The sequence below is a fragment of the Triticum dicoccoides genome, chromosome 7A (genome assembly GCF_002162155.2).
Source record: "Triticum dicoccoides isolate Atlit2015 ecotype Zavitan chromosome 7A, WEW_v2.0, whole genome shotgun sequence".
Lineage (NCBI taxonomy): Eukaryota > Viridiplantae > Streptophyta > Magnoliopsida > Poales > Poaceae > Triticum > Triticum dicoccoides.
Window position 1 is genome coordinate 521,678,542 of NC_041392.1, and position 20,720 is coordinate 521,699,261.

At 44.1% G+C, this 20,720-nt stretch overlaps 1 protein-coding gene across 2 annotated transcripts in view; it reads right to left on the minus strand.

The window, feature by feature from the left end:
* Positions 1 to 17,943: 17,943 nt before the first annotated feature.
* LOC119328682 (putative E3 ubiquitin-protein ligase UBR7) overlaps positions 17,944 to 20,720 on the minus strand; it is a 5,297-nt gene continuing 2,520 nt past the window's right edge. Inside the window, exons 4-5 of one of the 2 annotated variants that reach the window (XM_037601661.1) lie at positions 20,003 to 20,638; positions 17,944 to 18,342 (exon numbers count right to left, since the gene is read on the minus strand). In XM_037601661.1, coding sequence (XP_037457558.1) covers positions 18,253 to 18,342; positions 20,003 to 20,638 — 726 coding nt within the window. In that variant the 3' untranslated portion in view covers positions 17,944 to 18,252. Of the gene's footprint in view, positions 18,343 to 19,852; positions 20,639 to 20,720 lie in introns of those variants that run through there. The other variant, XM_037601660.1, reaches the window with a different exon arrangement.

Sequence of the window (20,720 nt, forward strand, 5' to 3'; positions counted from 1 at the left end):
CCTCCTAGGCGTGCCCCTGCCTCGTGGGCCCATGGTGGCCCTCCTCCACTTATTCCACCCACACACTCCTTCTTCCTCCCACAAACACCATTATCCAGTTCAAACCCGAGTCCAAGCTCATTTTGCTGCCATTTTCGATCTCCTTGCTCAAAGCACCTCTCACAAAACTGCTTGGGGGGATTGTTCCTTGGTATGTGACTCCTCCATTAGTCCAATTAGTTTTTGTTCGAGTGCTTTATTCATTGCATATTTTTCCTGCTTAGGTGACCCTGTTCTTGAGCTTGCATGTCAAATTTATATGGTTCCAAGTAATTCTAATGCATGATATGGGCTCTAGGCACTTGTAGGAGTAGTTGCTATCAATTTTGTTGAGTTTGGTTTACTTTTATTTGAAGTTACTAAAAATTTCAGAAATTTTTCAGAGGAAGAAATATGTTTAGGAAAATGTACCAAGGTGGTTCTTCAAGGAAACAAGGACCCAGGCTTGCAATGCGTGATGCTGATGATGAGCCACCAAGGGACGTTCCAGTGCGGTCTTGTGAATGGCCTTCAGAGGACTTCATGGATCGAGTAGGAATTAAGGAAGAATTTAACGCATATTTGCATAATGCTGACCTTGTGAGCTTCGAGGAAGAAAAATGCCGCCAGTACCACTATCTCACTAGTTCTTTTGTGAGGAGGTTTGAATTTTCATCTTCACGCAATTCTCAAACTGTCATGTTCGATCTTTATGAAAATTCTTACACTATTGACTTAGAGGAGTTTACCACTGCTTGCAAAATTCCACAATGGGGTAGTGCTAGTGAACCTCGCAAATCTGAATTTAGAGATTTTCTTGCTAGTATAACTATGGGGGAATCTAGAGATATAGCACAAGCTACCATAGGGAGCATTCACTTTCCTGCTATACATTATTTTGCTCTCTTCATAGGTAGATGCATTAACGGTAAAGATGAAGCATGTCACATGTGTGTCCCTGACCTCAATATTCTTAGGAGTGCTGTGTTAGGAGATAAATCTTATAATTTGGGAGCCATTGTTGCACGTAGGTTGCATCTTAATAGATTTAATGGAGATTTCTTTGGTGGAATTTATGCAACCCGCATAGCTAATTTTCTTGGTATAACCATACGTGAGGATGATATTGAGTTGCCTCCTGCTTATTTGGATTATGAGGCTATGGTTCGTCATTAGTTTGTTGAGAGGAATGATCAGTTCCTCCAGTACCGACTAATCTTTGACAGACGACGCACCTATCACGTCGCTCTCCCTGCTTCTACTTTCTTTGACTTTCAGGCAAAAGGGCGATATTCTGTAACCAGAGAGGAGGTGGAAGAGTATAAGAGGAGAGCTGAGATAGCTTGCCTCCAAGCTCCAACCCACGATGCAATGACTGCTGCATCTCAGTACGACCCCAACTACAACTTTGGATATCCGCCAGGCCATCTGTGGCATTAAACCAACTTAGGCCAAAAGCCTAAGCTTGGATGAGTACGTATTTCTCACCGACATTACATTCATGTTCACACACTCATTGCTAGATGTCAGTGCTCATACTTTTTCATCGCAATATCCATGCTAGTTGATTTTCTCTTTTTATGCTTTCTTCTTGTGTGCTTAATAAACCTTAAGAAAAAACAAAAAAAATAGTTGTAGCTTTTAGCTAGTTTTACTTTCCATGCTTGTAGTAGTAATTAAAAAGAAAAACCAAAAAGATTTCATGTTCTTCTTTTGCTTGTTGGGAGCTTTCCCGTGTAAATAGTTTTATTTCTTTTCTTTTCTTTGGGGGTCGATAGGAGAAGACCATGATTAACTTGTTAAAGTCTCTCTTATATGCATTATTATTGATCTGACAAAAGAGACCATATTGCCTTGTCTTCTCCTATTTATTGAATGCTTGCAGATTCCAGCTTAGTCCAATGCACGTGCACTATTATTATTATTCACATCGTTCATTCGTGCAAGTGAAAGGCAATTATGATGATATATGATGGACTGATTGAGATGAGAAAAGCTGGTATGAACTCGACCTCTCTTGTTTTTGTAAATATGATTAGTTCATCGTTCCTGATTCAGCCTATTATGAATAAACATGTTTGCGATGACAATTAGAGATCATAGTTTCTTATGCCATGCTTAATTAGCTAGGAGCTTATAATGGTTTACCTTGCGTGCCAACATGCTATTAAAATGGTTGTGATGTGATATGATATGGTGGTATCCTCTTTTGAATGATTCGAGTGGCTTGACTTGGCACATGTTCACGCATGTAGTTGAAACAAAATCAACATAGCCTCTACAATATTTATGTTCATGGTGCATTATATCCTACTCATGCTTGCATTTGGTGTTGATTAATTTTAATGCATGTTCATGACTGTTGTCGCTCTCTAACTGGTCGCTTCCCAGACTTTTTCTAGCCTTCACCTGTACTAAGCGGAATACTGCTTGTGCATCCAATCCCATAAACCCCAAAGTTGCTCCATATGAGTCCACCATACCTACCTATATACGGTATCTACCTGCCATTCCAAGTAAATTTGTATGTGCCAAACTCTAAACCTTCAAACAAATATCCTGTTTTGTATGCTCGAATAGCTCATGTATCAACTAGGGCTGTCTGTATCTTCCATGTTAGGCGAGTTATTCTCAAGAGGAGTGGACTCCGCTCCTCACTCACGAGAAAATGGCTGGTCACCGGGATGCCCGGTCCCATGCTTTATGCAAACTAAATCAAAATCATTGCAAACAAAACTCCCCCTGGGACTCTTGTTAGTTGGAGGTACTCGTTGTTTCGAGCAAGCCATGGATTGATGCTTGTTGGTGGAGGGGGAGTATAAACTTTACCATTCTGTTTGGAACCGCCTATAATGTGTGTAGCATGGAAGATATCGCCATCTCTTGGTTGTTATGTTGACAATGAAAGTATACCGCTCAAAAATATTATTCATCTCTATTTTAAAACCGAGCTCTGGCACCTCTACAAATCCTTGCTTCCCTCTACGAAGGGCCTATCTATTTACTTTTATGTTGAGTCATCATCCTCTTATTAAAAAGCACCAGTTGGAGAGCACCGCTGTCATTTGCATTCATTATTGTTAGTTTACATTGAGTATGACTTGATTGGATCTCTTTTACCATGAATTACAATGTCTAGTCAGTCCTTGATCTTTAAAGGTGCTCTGCATTTATGTTTTGCGGTCTCAGAAAGGGCTAGCGAGATACCATCTTGTTATATCATATTATGATTGTTTTGAGAAAGTGTTGTCATCCGAGATTTATTATTATTGCTCGCTAGTTGATTATGCCATTGATATGAGTAAACATGAGACCTAAGAGTTATTGTGAATATGGTCAGTTCATAATCTTTGCTGAAAACTTGAATGCTGGCTTTACATATTTACAACAACAAGAGCAAACATAGTTTGTAAAAGTCTTTCTTTATCACTTTCAGTTTGTCAACTGAATTGCTTGAGGACAAGCAAAGGTTTAAGCTTGGGGAGTTGATACGTCTCTGTCGTATCTACTTTCCCAAACACTTTTGCCCTTGTTTTGGACTCTAACTTGCATGATTTGAATGGAACTAACCCGGACTGGTGCTGTTTTCAGCAGAATTGCCATGGTGTTATTTATGTGCACAAACAAAAGTTCTCAGAATGACCTGAAACTCCACGGAGCGTCTTTTTGGAAATAATAAAAAATACCGACAAAAGATCAAGACCAGGGGGCCACACCCTAGCCACGAGGGTGGGGGGCACGCCTGCCCCCTGGGCGCGCCCCTACCTCGTGGGCCCCCTGGAGCTCCTCCGACCTCAACTCCAACTCTATATATTCACTTTCGAGGAGAAAAAAATAAAGGAGAAGGATTCATCGCGTTTTACGATACGGAGCCGCCGCCAAGCCCTAAAACCTCTCGGGAGGGCTAATCTGGAGTCCGTTCGGGGCTCCGGAGAGGGGAATCCGTCGCTGTCGTCATCATCAACCATCCTCCATCACCAATTTCATGATGCTCACCGTCGTGCGTGAGTAATTCCATCGTAGGCTTGCTGGACGGTGATGGGTTGGATGAGATTTATCATGTAATCGAGTTCGTTTTGTTAGGGTTTGATCCCTAGTATCCACTATGTTCTGAGATTGATGTTGCTATGACTTTGCTATGCTTAATGCTTGTCACTAGGGCCCGAGTGCCATGATTTAGATCTGAACCTACTATGTTTCATCAATATATGAGAGTTCTTGATCCTATCTTGCAAGTCTATAGTCACATACTATGTGTTATGATCCGGCAACCCCGAAGTGACAATAATCGGGACCACTCCCGGTGATGACCGTAGTTTGAGGAGTTCATGTATTCACTATGTGTTAATGCTTTGGTCCGGTACTCTATTAAAAGGAGGCCTTAATATCCCTTAGTTTCCGCTAGGACCCCGCTGCCACGGGAGGGTAGGACAAAAGATGTCATGCAAGTTCTTTTCCATAAGCACGTATGACTATATTCGGAATACATGCCTACATTACATTGATGAATTGGAGCTAGTTCTGTGTCACCCTAGGTTATGACTGTTACATGATGAACCGCAACCGGCATAATTCTCTATCACCGATCCATTACCTACGAGCTTTCCATATATTGTTCTTCACTTACTTACTTTTCCGTTGCTATTGCTATCATCACTACAAAATACCAAAAACATTACTTTTTCTATCGTTACCACTACTATCACTTTACTGCAGATATTAAGTTTCCGTTGCTATTACTTTGCTACTAAATACTTTACTGCAGATATTAAGTTTCCAGATGTGGTTGAATTGACAACTCAGCTGCTAATACTTGAGAATATTCTTTGGCTCCCCTTATGTCGAATCAATAAATTTGGGTTGAATACTCTACCCTCGAAAACTGTTGCGATCCCCTATACTTGTGGGTTATCAGGGCCGAATTGGACTAGGAGCCCAAGTGGGACTCCTCCCACTTGGGGCGCCCCTAGGCCGGCCTCCTCCCCTCTCCCTCCTTTATATATGAGGGAGGGGCGCCTCCAACACACAACAATTGTTCCTAGCAATGTGTTGCGCCCCCCTCCACCGTTTACTCCTTCGGTCATACTGTCGTAGTGCTTAGGCGCAGCCCTGCGCGGATCACTTCACCATCACCGTCACCATGCCGTCGTGCTGACAAAACTCTCCCTCAACACTTTGCTGGATCAAGAATTTGAGGTACATCATCGAGCTGAACGTGTGCAAAACTCGGAGGTGTCGTCCGTTTGGTACTTGATCGGTTGAATCGAGAAGACGTTCGACTACATCAACCGCGTTAAACTAACGCTTCCTCTTTCGGTCTATGAGGGTACGTGGACACACTCTCCCCCTCTCATTGATATGCATATCCTAGATAGATCTTGCGTGATCATAGGAAAAAAATAAATTGCTTGCTACATTCCTCAACAGTGGCATCCGAGCCAGGTCTATGCGTAGATGATATGCACGAGTAGAACACAAAGAGTTGTGGGCGGTGATCGCAATACTGCTTATCACCAATGTCTTATTTTGATTCGGCGGTATTAGTGGATGAAGAGGCCCGGGCCAACCTTACATGACCACGTTCATGAGACTGGTTCCACTGACATACATGCAACTAGTTTCGCATAAAGGTGGTTGGCAGGTGTTTGTTTCTCCAACTTTAGCTGAATCGAATTTGACTGTGGCCGGTACTTGTTGAAGGTTAAAACAACAAACTTGATAAATCACCATTGTGGTTTTGATTTGTAGGTAAGAACAGTTCTTGCTAGAAGCCCATAGCAGCCACGTAAAACTTCCAACAACAAAGTAGAGGACGTCTAACTTGTTTTTGTAGGGCATGTTGTGATGTGATATACATTATTGTATGAGATGATCATGTTTTGTAAAAGTTATCGGCAACTGGCAGGAGCCTTATGGTTGTTGCTTTATTGTATGAAATGCAAACGCCATGTAATTGCTTTACTTTATCACTATGTGTTAGCAATAGTTGGCGAGACGACCACGACGCTACGATGGAGATCAAGGTGTTAAGCCGGTGACGATGGAGATCATGTCGGTGCTTTGGAGATGGAGATCAAAGGCACAAGATGATGATGGCTATATCATGTCACATATTTTTGATTGCATGTGATGTTTATCTTTTATGCATCTTATTTTGCTTAGTACAGCGGTAGCATTATAAGATGATCCCTCACTAAAATTTCAAGGTATAAGTGTTCTCCCTGAGTATGCACCGTTGCGACAGTTCGTCGTGCCGAGACACCATGTGATGATCGGGTGTGATAAGATCTACATTCACATACAACGGGTGCAAGACAGTTTTGCACATGTGGAATACTCAGGTTAAACTTGATGAGCCTAGCATGTACAGACATGGCCTCGAAACTCTGGAGATAAAAGGTCGAACGTGAATCATATAGTAGATATGATCAACATAAAGATGTTCACCGTTGAAAACTACTCCATCTCACGTGATGATCAGACATGGTTTAGTTGATATGGATCAGGTGATCATTTAGATGACTCGAGGGATGTCTATATAAGTGGGAGTTCTTAAGTAATATGATTAATTGAACTTAATTTTTCATGAACTTAGTCCTGATAGTTTTTGCATATCTATGTTGTAGATCAATGGCACGTGCTACTGTTCCCTTGAATTTTAATGCGTTCCCAGAGAAAGCTAAGTTGAAAGATGATGGTAGCAACTACACGGACTAGGTCCGTAAGTTGAGGATTATCCTCATTGCTGCATAGAAGAATTATGTCCTTGATGCACCGCTAGGTGAAAGGCCTACTGCAAGAGCAGATGATGATGTTATGAATATCTGGCAAGCTCGATCTGATGACTACTCGATAGTTCAGTGTGCCATGCTTTACGGCTTAGAATCGGGACTTCAAAGTTGTTTTGAACGTCACGAACCATATGAGATGTTACAGGAATTGAAGTTAATATTTCAAGCAAATGCCCGAGTTGAGAGATATGAAGTCTCCAACAAGTTCTGTAGCCGCAAGATACAGGAGAACAGTTTTGTCAGTGAACACATACTCAGAATGTGTGGGTACCATAACCACTTGACTTAGTTGGGAGTTAATCTTCTAGATGATAGTGTTATTGACAGAGTTCTTCAATCACTACCACCAAGCTACAAAGGCTTTGTAATGAACTACAATATGCAAGGATGGATAAGATGATTCCCGAGCTCTTCGCTATGCTTAAAGCTATGGAGGTAGAAATCAAAAAGGAGCATCAAGTGTTGATGGTTACAAGACCACTAGTTTCAAGAAAAAGGGCAAGGGAAAGAAGGGGAACTTCAAGAAGAATGGCAAGAAAGTTGTCACTCCCGCGAAGAAGCCCAAGTCTGGACCCAAGCTTGAAACTGAGTGCTTCTACTGCAAAGGGACTGGTCACTAGAAACGGAACTGCCCCAAGTATTTGGCAGATAAGAAGGATGAAAAAGTGAACAAAGGTATATTTGATATACATGTTATTGATGTGTACCTTACAAATGCTCGTAGTAGCGCTTGGGTATTTGATACTGGCTCTGTTGCTCATATTTGTAACTCGAAACATGGGCTACGGATTAAACAAAGATTGGCTAAGGACGAGGTGGCGATGCACGTCAGGAATGGTTCCAAGGTCGGTGTGATCGCCGTCGGCACGCTACCTGTACATCTACCTTTGGGATTAGTTTTAGACCTGAATAATTGTTATTTAGTGCCAGCGTTGAGCATGAACATTATATTTGGATCCTGTTTGATGCGAGATGGTTATTCATTTAAATCAGAGAATAATGGTTGTTCTATTTATATGAGTAATATCTTTTATGGTCATGCACCCTTGAAGAGTGGTCTATTTTATTGAATCTCGTTCGTGGTGATACACATATTCATAATATTGATGCCAAAAGATGCAAAGTTGATAATGATAGTGCAACATATTTGTGGCACTGCCTTAAAGTCATATTGGTGTAAAGCGCATAAAGAAACTCCATGCGGATGGACTTTTGGAATCACTTGATTATGAATCATTTGATGCTTGCGAACCATGCCTCATGGGCAAGATGACTAAAACTCCATTCTCCGGAACAATGGAACGAGCCACTGACTTATTGGAAATAATACATACCAATGTATGCGGTCCGATGAGTGTTGAGGCTCGCGGCGAGTATCGTTATTTTCTGACCTTCACAGATGATTTGACAGATATGGGTATGTCTACTTAATGAAACACAAGTCTGAAACATTTGAAAAGTTCAAAGAATTTCAGAGTGAAGTGGAGAATCATCGTAACAAGAAAAAAAGTTTCTATGATATGATCGCGGAGGGGAATATTTGAGTTATGAGTTTGGCCTTCATTTAAAATGATGTGGAATAGTTTTACAACTCACGCCACCTGGAACACCATAGCGTAATGGTGTGTCCGAACATCGTAATCTTACTTTATTAGATATGGTGCGATCTATGATGTCTCTTACCGATTTACCACTATTATTTTGGGGTTATGCATTAGAGACAGCTGCATTCACGTTAAATTGGGCACCATCTAAATCCGTTGACATGACACTGTATGAACTGTGGTTTGGCAAGAAACCTAAGCTGTCGTTTCTTAAAGTTTGGGGTTGCAATGCTTATGTGAAAAAGCTTCAGCCTGATAAGCTTGAACCCAAATCAGAAAAGTGCGTCTTCATAGGATACCCAAAAGAAAATGTTGGGTACAGCTTCTATCATAGATCCGAAGGCAAGATATTTGTTGCTAAGAATGGATCCTTTCTAGAGAAGGAGTTTCTCTCAAAAGAAGTGAGTGGGAGGAAAGTAGAACTTGATGAGGTAATTGTACCTCCTCACGAATTGGAAAGTAGCTCATCATAGAAAACCGTTCCCGTGATGCCTACACCAACTAGTGAGGAAGTTAATGATGATGATCATGAAACTTCAGATCAAGTTACTACTGAACCCCGTAGGTCAAGCAGAGTGCATTCAGCACCAGAGTGGTACAGTAATCCTGTTCTGAAGTCATGTTACTAGACCATGACAACCCTACGAACTATGAGAAAGCGATGATGAGCCCAGATTCTGCAAAATGGCTTGAGGCCATGAAATCTAAGATGGGATCCATGTATGAGAACAAAGTATGGAATTTGGTTGACTTGCCCGATGATCGGCAAGCCATAGAGAATAAATAGATCTTCAAGAAGAAGACTGACGCTGATGGTAATGTTACTGTCTACAAAGCTCGACTTGTTGTGAAAGGTTTTCGACAAGTTCAAGGAGTTGACTATGATGAGACCTTCTCACCCATAGCGATGCTTAAGTCTGTCTGAATCATCTTAGCAATTGCCGCATTTTATGATTATGAAATCTGGCAAATGGACGTCAAAACTGCATTCCTAAATGGATGTCTCAAAGAAGAGTTGTATATGATACAACTAGAAGGTTTTTTGATCCTAAAGGTGCTAACAAAGTGTGCAAGCTCCAGCGATCCATTTATGGACTGGTGCAAGCATCTCGAAGTTGGAATATACACTTTGATAGTGTGATCAAAGCATATGGTTTTATATAGACTTTTGGAGAAGCCTGTATTTACAAGAAAGTGAGTGGGAGCTCTGTAGCATTTCTAATATTATATGTGGATGACATATTATTGATTGGAAATAATATAGAATTTTTGAATAGCATAAAAGGATACTTGAATAAGTATTTTTCAATGAAAGGCCTCGATGAAGCTGCTTATATATTAGGCATCAAGATCTATAGAGATAGATCAAGACGCTTAATTGGACTTTCACAAAGCACATACCTTGATAAAGTTTTGAAGAAGTTCAAAATGGATCAGTCAAAGAAAGGGTTCTTTCCTGTGTTACAAGGTGCGAAGTTGAGTCAGACTCAATGCCCGACCACAGTAGAAGATAGAGAGAAAATCAAAGTCATTCCCTATGCCTCAGCCATAGGTTCTATCGTGTATGCAATGTTGTGTACCAGACATGATGTGTGCTTTGATATAAATTTAGCAGAGAGGTACCAAAGTAATCCCGGAGTGGATCATTGGATTGCGGTCAAGAACATCCTGAAATGCCTGAAAAGAACTAAGGATATGTTTCTCATTTATCAGGTGACAAAGAGCTCGTTGTAAATGGTTACGTCGATGCTAGTTTTGACACTGATCTGGATGACTCTAAGTCACAAACCGGATATGTATTTATATTGAATGGTGGAGTTGTCAGTTGGTGCGGTTCCAAGCAAAGCCTCGTGGCGGGATCTACGTGTGAAGCGAAGTACATAGCTGCTTCGGAAGCAACGAATTAAGGATTCTGAATGAAGGAGTTCATATCCGATCTAGGTGTAATACCTAGTGCATCAGGTCCAATGAAAATCTTTTGTGACAATACTGGAGCAATTGTCTTAGCGAAGGAATCTAGATTTCACAATAGAACCAAACACATTAAGAGACACTTCAACTCCCTCCGTGATCAAGTCAAGGAGGGACACATAGAGATCTGCAAAATATATATGGATCTGAATGTGGCAGACTCGTTGACTAAGCCTCTTCCACGAGCAAAACATGATCAGCACCAAGACTCCATGGGTGTTAGAATCATTACAATGTAATCTAGATTATTGACTCTAGTGCAAGTGGGAGACTGAAGGAAATATGCCCTAGAGGCAATAATAAAGTTGTTATTTATATTTCCTTATATCATGATAAATGTTTATTATTCATGCTAGAATTGTATTAACCGGAAACTTGATACATGTGTGAATACATAGACAAAACACAGTGTCCCTAGTATGCCTCTACTAGACTAGCTCGTTAATCAAAGATGGTTAAGTTTCCTAACCATGGACATGTGTTGTTATTTGATGAACGGGGTCACATCATTAGGAGAATGATGTGATGGACAAGACCCATCCGTTAGCTTAGCATAATGATCATTAAGTTTTATTGTTATTGCTCTCTTCATGACTTATACATATTCCTTTGACTATGAGATTATGCAACTCCCGGATATCGGAGGAATACCTTGTGTGCTATCAAATGTCACAACGTAACTGGGTGATTATAAATATGCTCTATAGGTATCTCCGAAGGTGTTTGTTGGGTTGGCATCGATCGAGAATATGATTTGTCACTCCGAGTATCGGAGAGGTATCTCTGGGCCCTCTCCGTAATGCACATCATGATAAGCCTTGCAAGAAATGTGACTAATGAGTTAGTTACGGGATGATGCATTACGAAACGAGTAAAGAGACTTGCCGGTAAAGAGATTAAACTAGGTATAAGATACCAACGATCGAATCTCGGGCAAGTAACATACTGATGACAAAGGGAACGACGTATGTTGTCATTACGGTTTGACCGATAAAGATCTTCGTATAATATGTAGGAACCAATATGAGCATCCAAGTTTCACTATTGGTTATTGACCGGAGAGGTGTCTCGGTCATGTCTACATAGTTCTCGAACCCGTAGGGTCTGCACGCTTAACGTTTGATGACAATTTGTATTATGAGTTATGTGTTTTGATGACCGAAGATTGTTCGGAGTCCCGAATGAGATCACGTACATGATTAGGAGTCTTGAAATGATCGAGAGGTAAAGATTGATATATTGGACGATAGTATTCGGACACCAGAAGTGTTTCAGAATGTATCGGGTACATATCGGAGTACCGGGGGGTTACCGGAACCCCCCGGGGGGAAGATATGGGCCACGTGGGCCATAGGAGGGAGGCAAGCCAGCCCACAAGGGTGCCCCCCCCCCACCAAGGGAGGAGTCCGAATTGGACTAGGGGAGGGGGCGCGGGCCCCCTTTCCTTCTCCTTCTCCCTCTCCTTCCTCCTTTCCCCTCCGATAAAAGGAAGGGGCCGAATTGGACTAGGAGCTCAAGTGAGACTCCTCCCACTTGGGGCGCCCCTAGGCCGGCCTCCTCCTCTCCCTTCTTTATATACGGGGCGGGGGCGCCTCCAACACACAACAATTGTTTCTAGCCGTGTGTTGCGCCCCCTCCACCGTTTACTCCTCCGGTCATATTGTTGTAGTGCTCAGGCGAAGCCCTGCGCGGATCACTTCATCATCACCGTCACCACGCTGTCGTGCTGACAGAACTCTTCCTCGACACTTTGTTGGATCAAGAGTTCGAGGGACATCATCGAGCTATACGTGTTCAGAACTCGGAGGTGTCGTATGTTTGGTACTTGGTCGGTTGAATCGAGAAGACGTTCGACTACATCAACCGTGTTAAACTAACGCTTCCGCTTTCGGTCTACGAGGATACGAGGACACACTCTCCCTCTCATTGATATGCATCTCCTAGATAGATCTTGCGTAATCGTAGGAAATTTTTTGAAATTGCTTGCTACGTTTCCCAACATGGATATCATCAAAGGCACCGTACTTTTGATGCTCGAGGGATAAATTCTCGTGGCTGGGAGGTATAACCCAGCCGTGGGAATCTGCATCAACATGTTTCACCTACTCTCCTCTTCTATGTGCTATGTTGGTGCGCAATCCAATCCTCTCAACCCTCTCATCCATTAGCCAAAAGAAGACGACGGTCCTCTAGCTCGGCTCGTCCGCCTGTTCCCGCGCCCGAAGTGCAGTGGCCCTGGCGCGGGAGACCGCACAGACAATCAATATGCGGCATGTCCTTCCAGGCGCTCAGAATCTTTCAAAGCTGCAAGAACGAAATGATTTTGTGAATGATGGTAAGTATCAATCTATTTAAGACTGATAACAGGTTTGACTATTAGCCAAAAGAAGACGACGGTTCGCTATCGACACCAACGTCACCTACCACTTGAAAAAATGATATGCGTTAATAAGACACCAAATCGTCAAACCTAGAAGTCGATTCTAGGGTCACTTCTTCTGACACAACCACGCTTTTAACCATCCAACCAACTGCAACATCCTACTTGGCACTGCCTCACTTCTCTTGGTGGCCACAAAACCCGGCGACGAATGTCCATTTCTGCATTTCCAAAGCTGAAATCACGAGGGGCCGACGACAAACAACTCTACGATTTAGGCACTCCGGATAGCATAATCACAAGCAACCAGCAGACACAGTAAAACTGTCAGCGACGTGCGAAAGACCAACCAAACGCTGTGCAAGCAGACAAAGCGGCCAGGCCACTAGAGAGCAGGCAGCTACTGACTAGTCTCAGCCTCTCCTCATCCTCAGGCATGCTGGCGGGAGGCCGTAGGCATCTACTGACAGAAAGCTGCAGCCGCCTACTAACTAATCGTCCTTCACCTAATCTCAATCAACAACTCGTTGTTAATGCCCGCTTTCCTGCAGCTCTGCCCTGTCTCTGAACTTTTCGGATGTCTTTGCTCGGTTTGGTTTGGTTTGTTGGCGAGACCTCTGTCGGGCAGACATATTTTGCGGTTGGAGGCTGTACGACTCGACGAGACCACTACTGAGTCGCCCCGGCCGTCATGTCGATAGAAAATACTTGCATAGTTTGCACGGGGCGAGTATTAATCAAATTCGTACGTGCGTTCTTTTTCTGTAGTATATATATCGGCAGATGACAGTACAGCTAACAACCGCGCTCTGGATTTGACCGCGTGCTCCGGCCTTCTTGCGGCTGGTGGATTGGCAACGAGACCATGGAGGATTTGTGGAGTGGTTCATGCGAATTTTCTGCTAGTTATTTATTGTCAAATAGAGGTTTATTAGGGCACGCCTGATTAAACCATTCGTTCTGCGGTTTTCTCTGAAGTTTCTGTCTTTTGATTTGAACATGCAATTGGTGAGGGGCTAATTGGTATTCCTGCTGGGAATTAAGAGCGGGAGAAAAGAAACATTCCTTGTCCCAAAGGAAAACGAGAGAAATATGGCAACAAATTATATATGATAATTAAGCACGAATTAGGCCAACTCCACCGTGCGATCCCAAACGGACGTCCGTTTTGTCCGGATTTTGTCCGTTTGGGTAAGGCAATGGGGTCGTGTCCGGGCGTGTCCTGGGATGCGGTGGCCGTGCGCACAGCGCGCGGACGCATCCGTTTGTCCCATTCTGTCCGCGTCTATTTAAAAAAAATGTTTGAAATGCCAAGCCCTAGTTTATCAGGCCAGTGGCCTACACGTCCATCGCTGGCATCAGCCAGCGGCCAGCAACACAGCGAGCCTCCAAAATGAATAGTTGTCCTCGCTGGCAACACAGCCAGCGGCCGGCAACACAGACGGCCTCCAAAATAAATGTTTTTCTCGCCGGCACACAGCCAGCGGCCCAGCGGGCGGGCGGCACCCATGCCAGCCTCCAAAAAGAACGGCCACGGTCGATCGGACGACCTAGTTCAAGCCTTCGGCGTCGAGCATCTCCTTCTGCTTGGCCTCGAACCAGACCCTCGTCTTGTCGCTCATCTTCGACAAGTCCACGCTCATGATCGCAAGGGCCACCTCTTTCGCTTTAGTGGCGGCATTCGTGGCCTCGATGTCGAGCTACCTCTGCCTGGCCTTGATGTTGTCGGCCTCGATGTCGAACTGCCTTTGCCGGGCCGCCTCCTCCATGTCGAGCTGCCTTTGCCGGGCCGCCTCCTCCATGTCGATCTTCCTCCTCTTGGTCGCCTCCTCCATCTCAAGCTTCTTCATTTGAAGGTCTAGGTATTGCTTCATTTGCTCGTCCTTACTTTGCCGCTTCTTCTCGTCCATCACATCCTTTTGAGACATCATGCCATGCAAAGTGTTATGCAATGCCATGGATGAGGCATCACGTATGTCATCAACCTTGGAGTTGGTCTTGCCCCTCGGCCTCTTCAACGCCTCGTCATCTCCACCTCCGGCGAACTTGGCCGTCTTCAATCCTCTCTTTCGTTGAAGTTCACGATATTGGTCCTTGAACTTAGGGCAATTGTTGATGATCGTCCACAATGCGTAAGAGTGAATGGCTTGTCATTGTGCTGGGCCTTGAATGCCTCCAAAGATTAAAATGCCTACACGACATGATCAACAACAAGTGAACATGCAAACATATACAAGGCCGAAGTCTCATGGCTGTAGCAAGGAAAGGACTAGGAAGAGGAGAGCATACCATGTCCCCAACGCCGAGACCACTCACGGGTCGTACTTCAACGCTCTCAAATGTGGCGCAATACTTGTTGCACTCTTGTTGGATGAACAACCACCTCTTTTGAATCGAGTCGATGCCAAGGTTGCTTGTAATTTGGTAGGGCTCAAACATCTTCCTTTCATGGAATGTTTTATGGACTCTCGTCCAAAAAATAATGCCCTATTGATATGCGTCGGTCCTCGGATCTTGGCTAATCTCCATCCAAGCTTGGCAAATCAACTTGTCCTCATCTTGTGTATATGAACCCGTGCGAATGCTCTTCCTCTTCTTTTGTGCTTCCGCTCTTTGGGTGAGCTCGTCGATGAACAATGGCTCGCCACTAATATCAACGTCAATGGTTTCTTCTTCATCACCATCACCTTCGACATAGATGTCATCGTCTTCATGCCACAAGTCACCATGGTCGTAGTCAGCACGATCGTCAGCCTCTTCATCGGGGACGTACTGGGCGCGGCCATCCTGTCTTTGGGTCTCCTCGGGGTCGTAGGCACGGCCCTGCCCACCCTCGAAGATCACGTCCTCCATGTACTGGTTGTAGAAGGGGTCGTCGACCGATGTCGTTGGTGTTGGCATTCCGTCAAACAAGACGCGGGGGGCCGGCATGGTGCGCGTGCTTGCTTTCTTTGCATCTCGACGGACGGCCGGCCACCGATGTTGGACCCAGGCGTGACGTTGAGGTCGATGACAGCCGCGGGGCGCGGTGTGGACGGCACGAACAAGCCGACGTCCGGCTACCCCGAGAAACGGGTCTGGCCGTCGTGCCTTGGCGGAAAAAAACCGGGCGACATGGGCGTGGTCCGCGACGTCAGCGACTGGCAGTGCGGAGGCCGGGCGACTGACGAGCCTGTGCTCGCCGGGCCAACGGCCGCTGCAGGGAAAACGGCCGGACGGCCCATGCCAAGCATGATGAGGGCGTGCGCTTTGTTGACGATGTCCTCCTTCTCGTCGACCGCGGCCTTGTGTCGCGCGGCCTCCATCGCATCGCGTTGGGCGATGAACTTGGTCGCGGCGGCATTGACCTTGACGACCGCTCTTCGTTCCCTCCTCTTCGCCGATTCGGCGTCCAACTTGGCGATCTTTTCCGGCGTGCACTCCAACAGCGGCTTCCTTGGCGCCTTGGCCGCCTTCTTCACCTTTCCGGACGGGTCGACGGCCAGGCCGCCGGAATTCGGCCGGTTGTTGGCCATGGACGGGGGAGGGAGAGGGGTGGCGGGAGGGACCTGCGAGGGTTTGGTGGGAATGGCGCCAAATGGGCGGGCGAGGGGTTTTGCTTTGTGCCACCGACAGGCGGGCCAGGAGAGGACAAGCGCGCGCGTCCCGCCCATCCGCGCGTTGTCCGTTTCACCCCAAAACCGGCGCAAACTTGAGCCAGGGATGGGTCGAAAGCGGACACAAAACGGACAAAATCCGTTTGCGCCCACGCGCTGGGCCATCTGGTTTGTCTGTTTTACCCCAAATGGACAGGGGCGGACAGAATAAGATCGCGCGGTGTCGTTCGCCTTAGGTTTGGCCATGAAAATCGCTGGGTGAAGTGTTATTACACAATAGGTTTTTTTAGTGTATACTATCATAACGACATACTCGTCCCGACGGGCCGGCTCCCCTTGCCCAGTTTTCATACGAAGTCGACCCATCAGCCTTGAAATTTTGGGCGGACCAATGTCCCAATGGATAACGTCGGCCCATTCCCATCTTGACGACCAATTAGTAAATCCACTCATTCCCCCAAACTTCAGCCCAACGGGCACTCCAAAAGCGTGAATGACTCAGAAGCAAGTAAATACTCAAAAATGGACGCCTCCACCAAGTGCAGGAAATCTGGAACATATATCTGATGCCCTACATGCTGAAACACTAGCACTTTTAAACGCGATTAATGCAACAATCAACATGGGGTGTCACCAAGCCATCTTTGAGACGGACTCCAGGGTACTGAAACAAGCAATCTCAAATCAGGACTACGACCTAGCGCCACTTGGAGCTTTGTTTCAGACGATAAAATTTTAAATGAGAGTCGGTTTTGATAATGTAAATCTTTATGTGTGTCCAAGGTCTTGTAATAATGCAGCGCATGCCTTAGCTGCACATGGAACTAGTTTAGGGAATGGCAGTTATGAAATCTGGTTAGGCCAATTCCCTAATGTTGTAATGAACTCTGTAGCTGGTGATTTAACCAGCAGTCTTAACGTAATGGAATACCATTTTTTCACTTCAAAAAAAAAGCGTGAATGACTCGTTGCTCAGGAACAAACACGTACTTGGTACCAACAATTCGTAGAATTGCGAAAACATAAAATCAAGCCAAGCTCAAAAAGAAAAACATAAGAATAGGAAAACATACGATCGCAACTGCGTGCTCACTCAAATCCTATAAAATTTTGTTTGGACTCAAGTTTGCTTGATTGCATCACCCACCCAGAAAATAAAATCTTTGAAGTATGAATAGAGAGAAGCTCTAGCACTGACGGTGGATGAAGCTACGGCACCTACTTTGGCGTAGCGCACTAGAAGCATCAGAAGCCATGGCTCAGGTTTGCTACCTCAACTGCTCAGGTCACCATCTGAAGGCCAAAGTCGAAAGGCCACGGTGAAAAGGATGCAGGAGAACATGCAGCAGATACTGGCCGGGAGGTCTGCCTGCTCCTACCGTTTAACTTCAAAGACGTGCCTCTTTGGGAGTCTCTGTAATATGGACTTCTATTAAGTTGTGGGGCCTGTGTTGAAGCCGTGCTGGAGTTTCAGCCACAATCACTATGCTAATAGAGAGCGGCAAACATTGGTCGGCAGCAGCAGCCCACACCACCCCACCCAAACAAACCAGCAAAGCCGTCACCAAGTAAGCCAAAACCCAAGAGCAAGTTCTCTGCAGCAGCAATGGAGAACACATTTTTGGGCAATGCGAATCACCACAAAGTTCTGATCCAATGGAACATGCAGTTCACTCCAGCGGTCGCTCGGATCACTACCACGAGCTGACTTTGAAACATCTAGCACAACTACGACGAAGCTAGCATTACAGTACAGTAGATAAACACGCCGTGGTGGCCACAGCATAAGTTAACAGTACCCACACCAAGACGGTGGCCAGATAGCAGTTGGAAATTTTAGAGTAGCAGCAGCGGGGCACACCCTCTCAAGCAAGACCTGAAGCAATTGAAGCTCAGGATAACCTCTGCTTCTTCCTAGCAAGGTTCTTGAAAATAGATTTTACATCGTCAGATGTAACAGGTTTTGATGGATCAAAGGATTCCTGCTCAAAGTTACGAATAAACACCCATCAGGTACATGGACGAAAGAAATGAACCATAAATATGCATAAACTACACAGTACAACTTAATAAGACAAGGAAAAGGACACAATTTGCCATCATGTTGAAATAAAATTGTAGTTAACATAAATCACATGGGCAGATATGAACAATGAAATGAGAATTTCTTTAAAAATGTGAATGGCAATGCAGATATATACATATCAAATAAATTCAAATTCAAATATATTGATTCAGATAATCAAGAATATATTTATATGCAGAACAACAAATTAGTGAAATATGCATGCAAATTTGAGACTGCAAATGAGTTGTGCAAAACATGTTGGATACTTGCATCCCTGTTAGAGAACCCCTGATCCTACCATGCAGGCCTGTGGGGGTGCATTCAGTCCTATGACGCCAGCAACATTTAGCACCAACCCCTGGTGACACTTTCATGTATGTCACAGATGACCCGTATCCAAGGGAGGTTGGCTGTGTCCCGAATGTTCCATTTTTGTTATACTCCTATGCATAAAGTATCTAACTTCTCTAAAACACGATATTGAAAACAACCCATGTTTGATCATACACATATTGTAATGATATTATTATTTTTACCAAAAAATTGTTGCCTATTTCCTTGAAGATTATTCATATGACTACACATTGGATCCATGCATGGTGCTTACTCATCGTCTAGAAACACATGATTCTTTGTTCTCTGGGTGCAGCCACTTGATGGTAGATCAGACTATTCAACCAATTTGGATGGCAGTCTAAGTATATGTGATGCAAGAGCTGTGGCATAAACTCTACTGTGGTCTTTATCGCCTTTTAGAGTCTGTTTTTCTTGGTTTTCACTTCTACAGTTCCAATACTTTGCAATAAAGATGGCTGAGTGCATCAATCGATGCAGAGGCTAGAGGAATTCCCTCCTTTTCAGAAGAAAAAAGTCTGGTAGATGCGGCAGTGCTGCCTAGCCTGATCTTATTTGATACCATGTGCGATGAAGCATATTTGTTGAAGAAAAATAATTTTATCTTTATAGATTGACCTGGGCATGTACGCTCTGAGATCCTAATTAACACCGCTTAGTGTATAATTCACATTTCACCATGAGAAAAATTGTCAATAACCCATTCTGCTATATTTAGAATAAGGAGCAGAACTTCTAAGTTTTAACCAGAACTATATGAGAACTCACAAACTCAGACCAAATCAAAAAAAGAAACTGGATGTCGGCCATGTAATTAGGTATTGGTAATTAAGCAATGCCACCATGGTTGCTGCCACGTTATTTGATTAGGTATTTGTTGCAGCACTTACTTTTAATTAACCAGTAACTAGATCATGTTGCAAACAATAACTGACTCTATTATATAGCCAATTGACAATGACAATGGTGATTTAAAATCAGAGATTTACTGTGATGAATATAAACTATTGTTATTGTTGTATTGCTAAGAAGCTAGGAGTACTGATGGACTTTGAACTATGCTGACCTTGAACCCTTTCTCTGTATTAGTATAGTTGTTTAATTTCGATGACTAGATAGCACAAGCATGGAGGCACACAAGCTACAGGTATCAGTGCATGTAGAGATAACCAACAACTCATGGACAAGTGAGCAACAGTCAAATAAGCAGAGAATTTTACCATAAAGGATTGAAGCTCATTTTTCATGTCATTGATGCCACTCAGAATCTCTATCTTCTGGACATGGTTAAGTGAATTGATGAAGTTAGCTTCAGCTCCTTCCTGCTGCTCCAACTTCTTCTCCCTTTTCTGCTTAGCTATCTTCTCATATTCCTCAATAGAGTCCTCCTTATCAGTAAGATGTGCAATGCCTCGTTGTGCATAGAAGTTGGTGCATGTTCCACATTTACACAGGGTCTCTCTCCAGCCTTTTGACATGAAAAAGGGCATAGTTTTCTCCAAATCAGCTGATGTTGTATTTATATCCACTCCTATCTTACAGTTGCCGCCTGAATTGTCACCCAAAATGGACTTATCTGAAGCTGCAATGTCTATTGTACGGTTCTCCTCGACAAAGGTATTTTCAATGCTTTGATGGTCTACAGGAGCACCGTTTTCATTTTTCTCAGTGTCAGCATGACCTGATGAACCTCCTTCCATACCATTTGAATTGGCAGTAACAGCTTCTGACACAGAACTCTGCTTACTAGAAGCCCAGATCGTATCAGGATAGAGTTTCAAGAAATAACAAACAGGCGAGCATTGATGACATATGAATTCTTCATACAGTGGCTCCCCTTCCTCATCCTTTGGTATCTGCAATGCAAGTTAGTCATTAAGCACTAACCACCTATGAATAACTGAAATTTTGTAGCACTAAGAGATGCTCAGTTGCTAG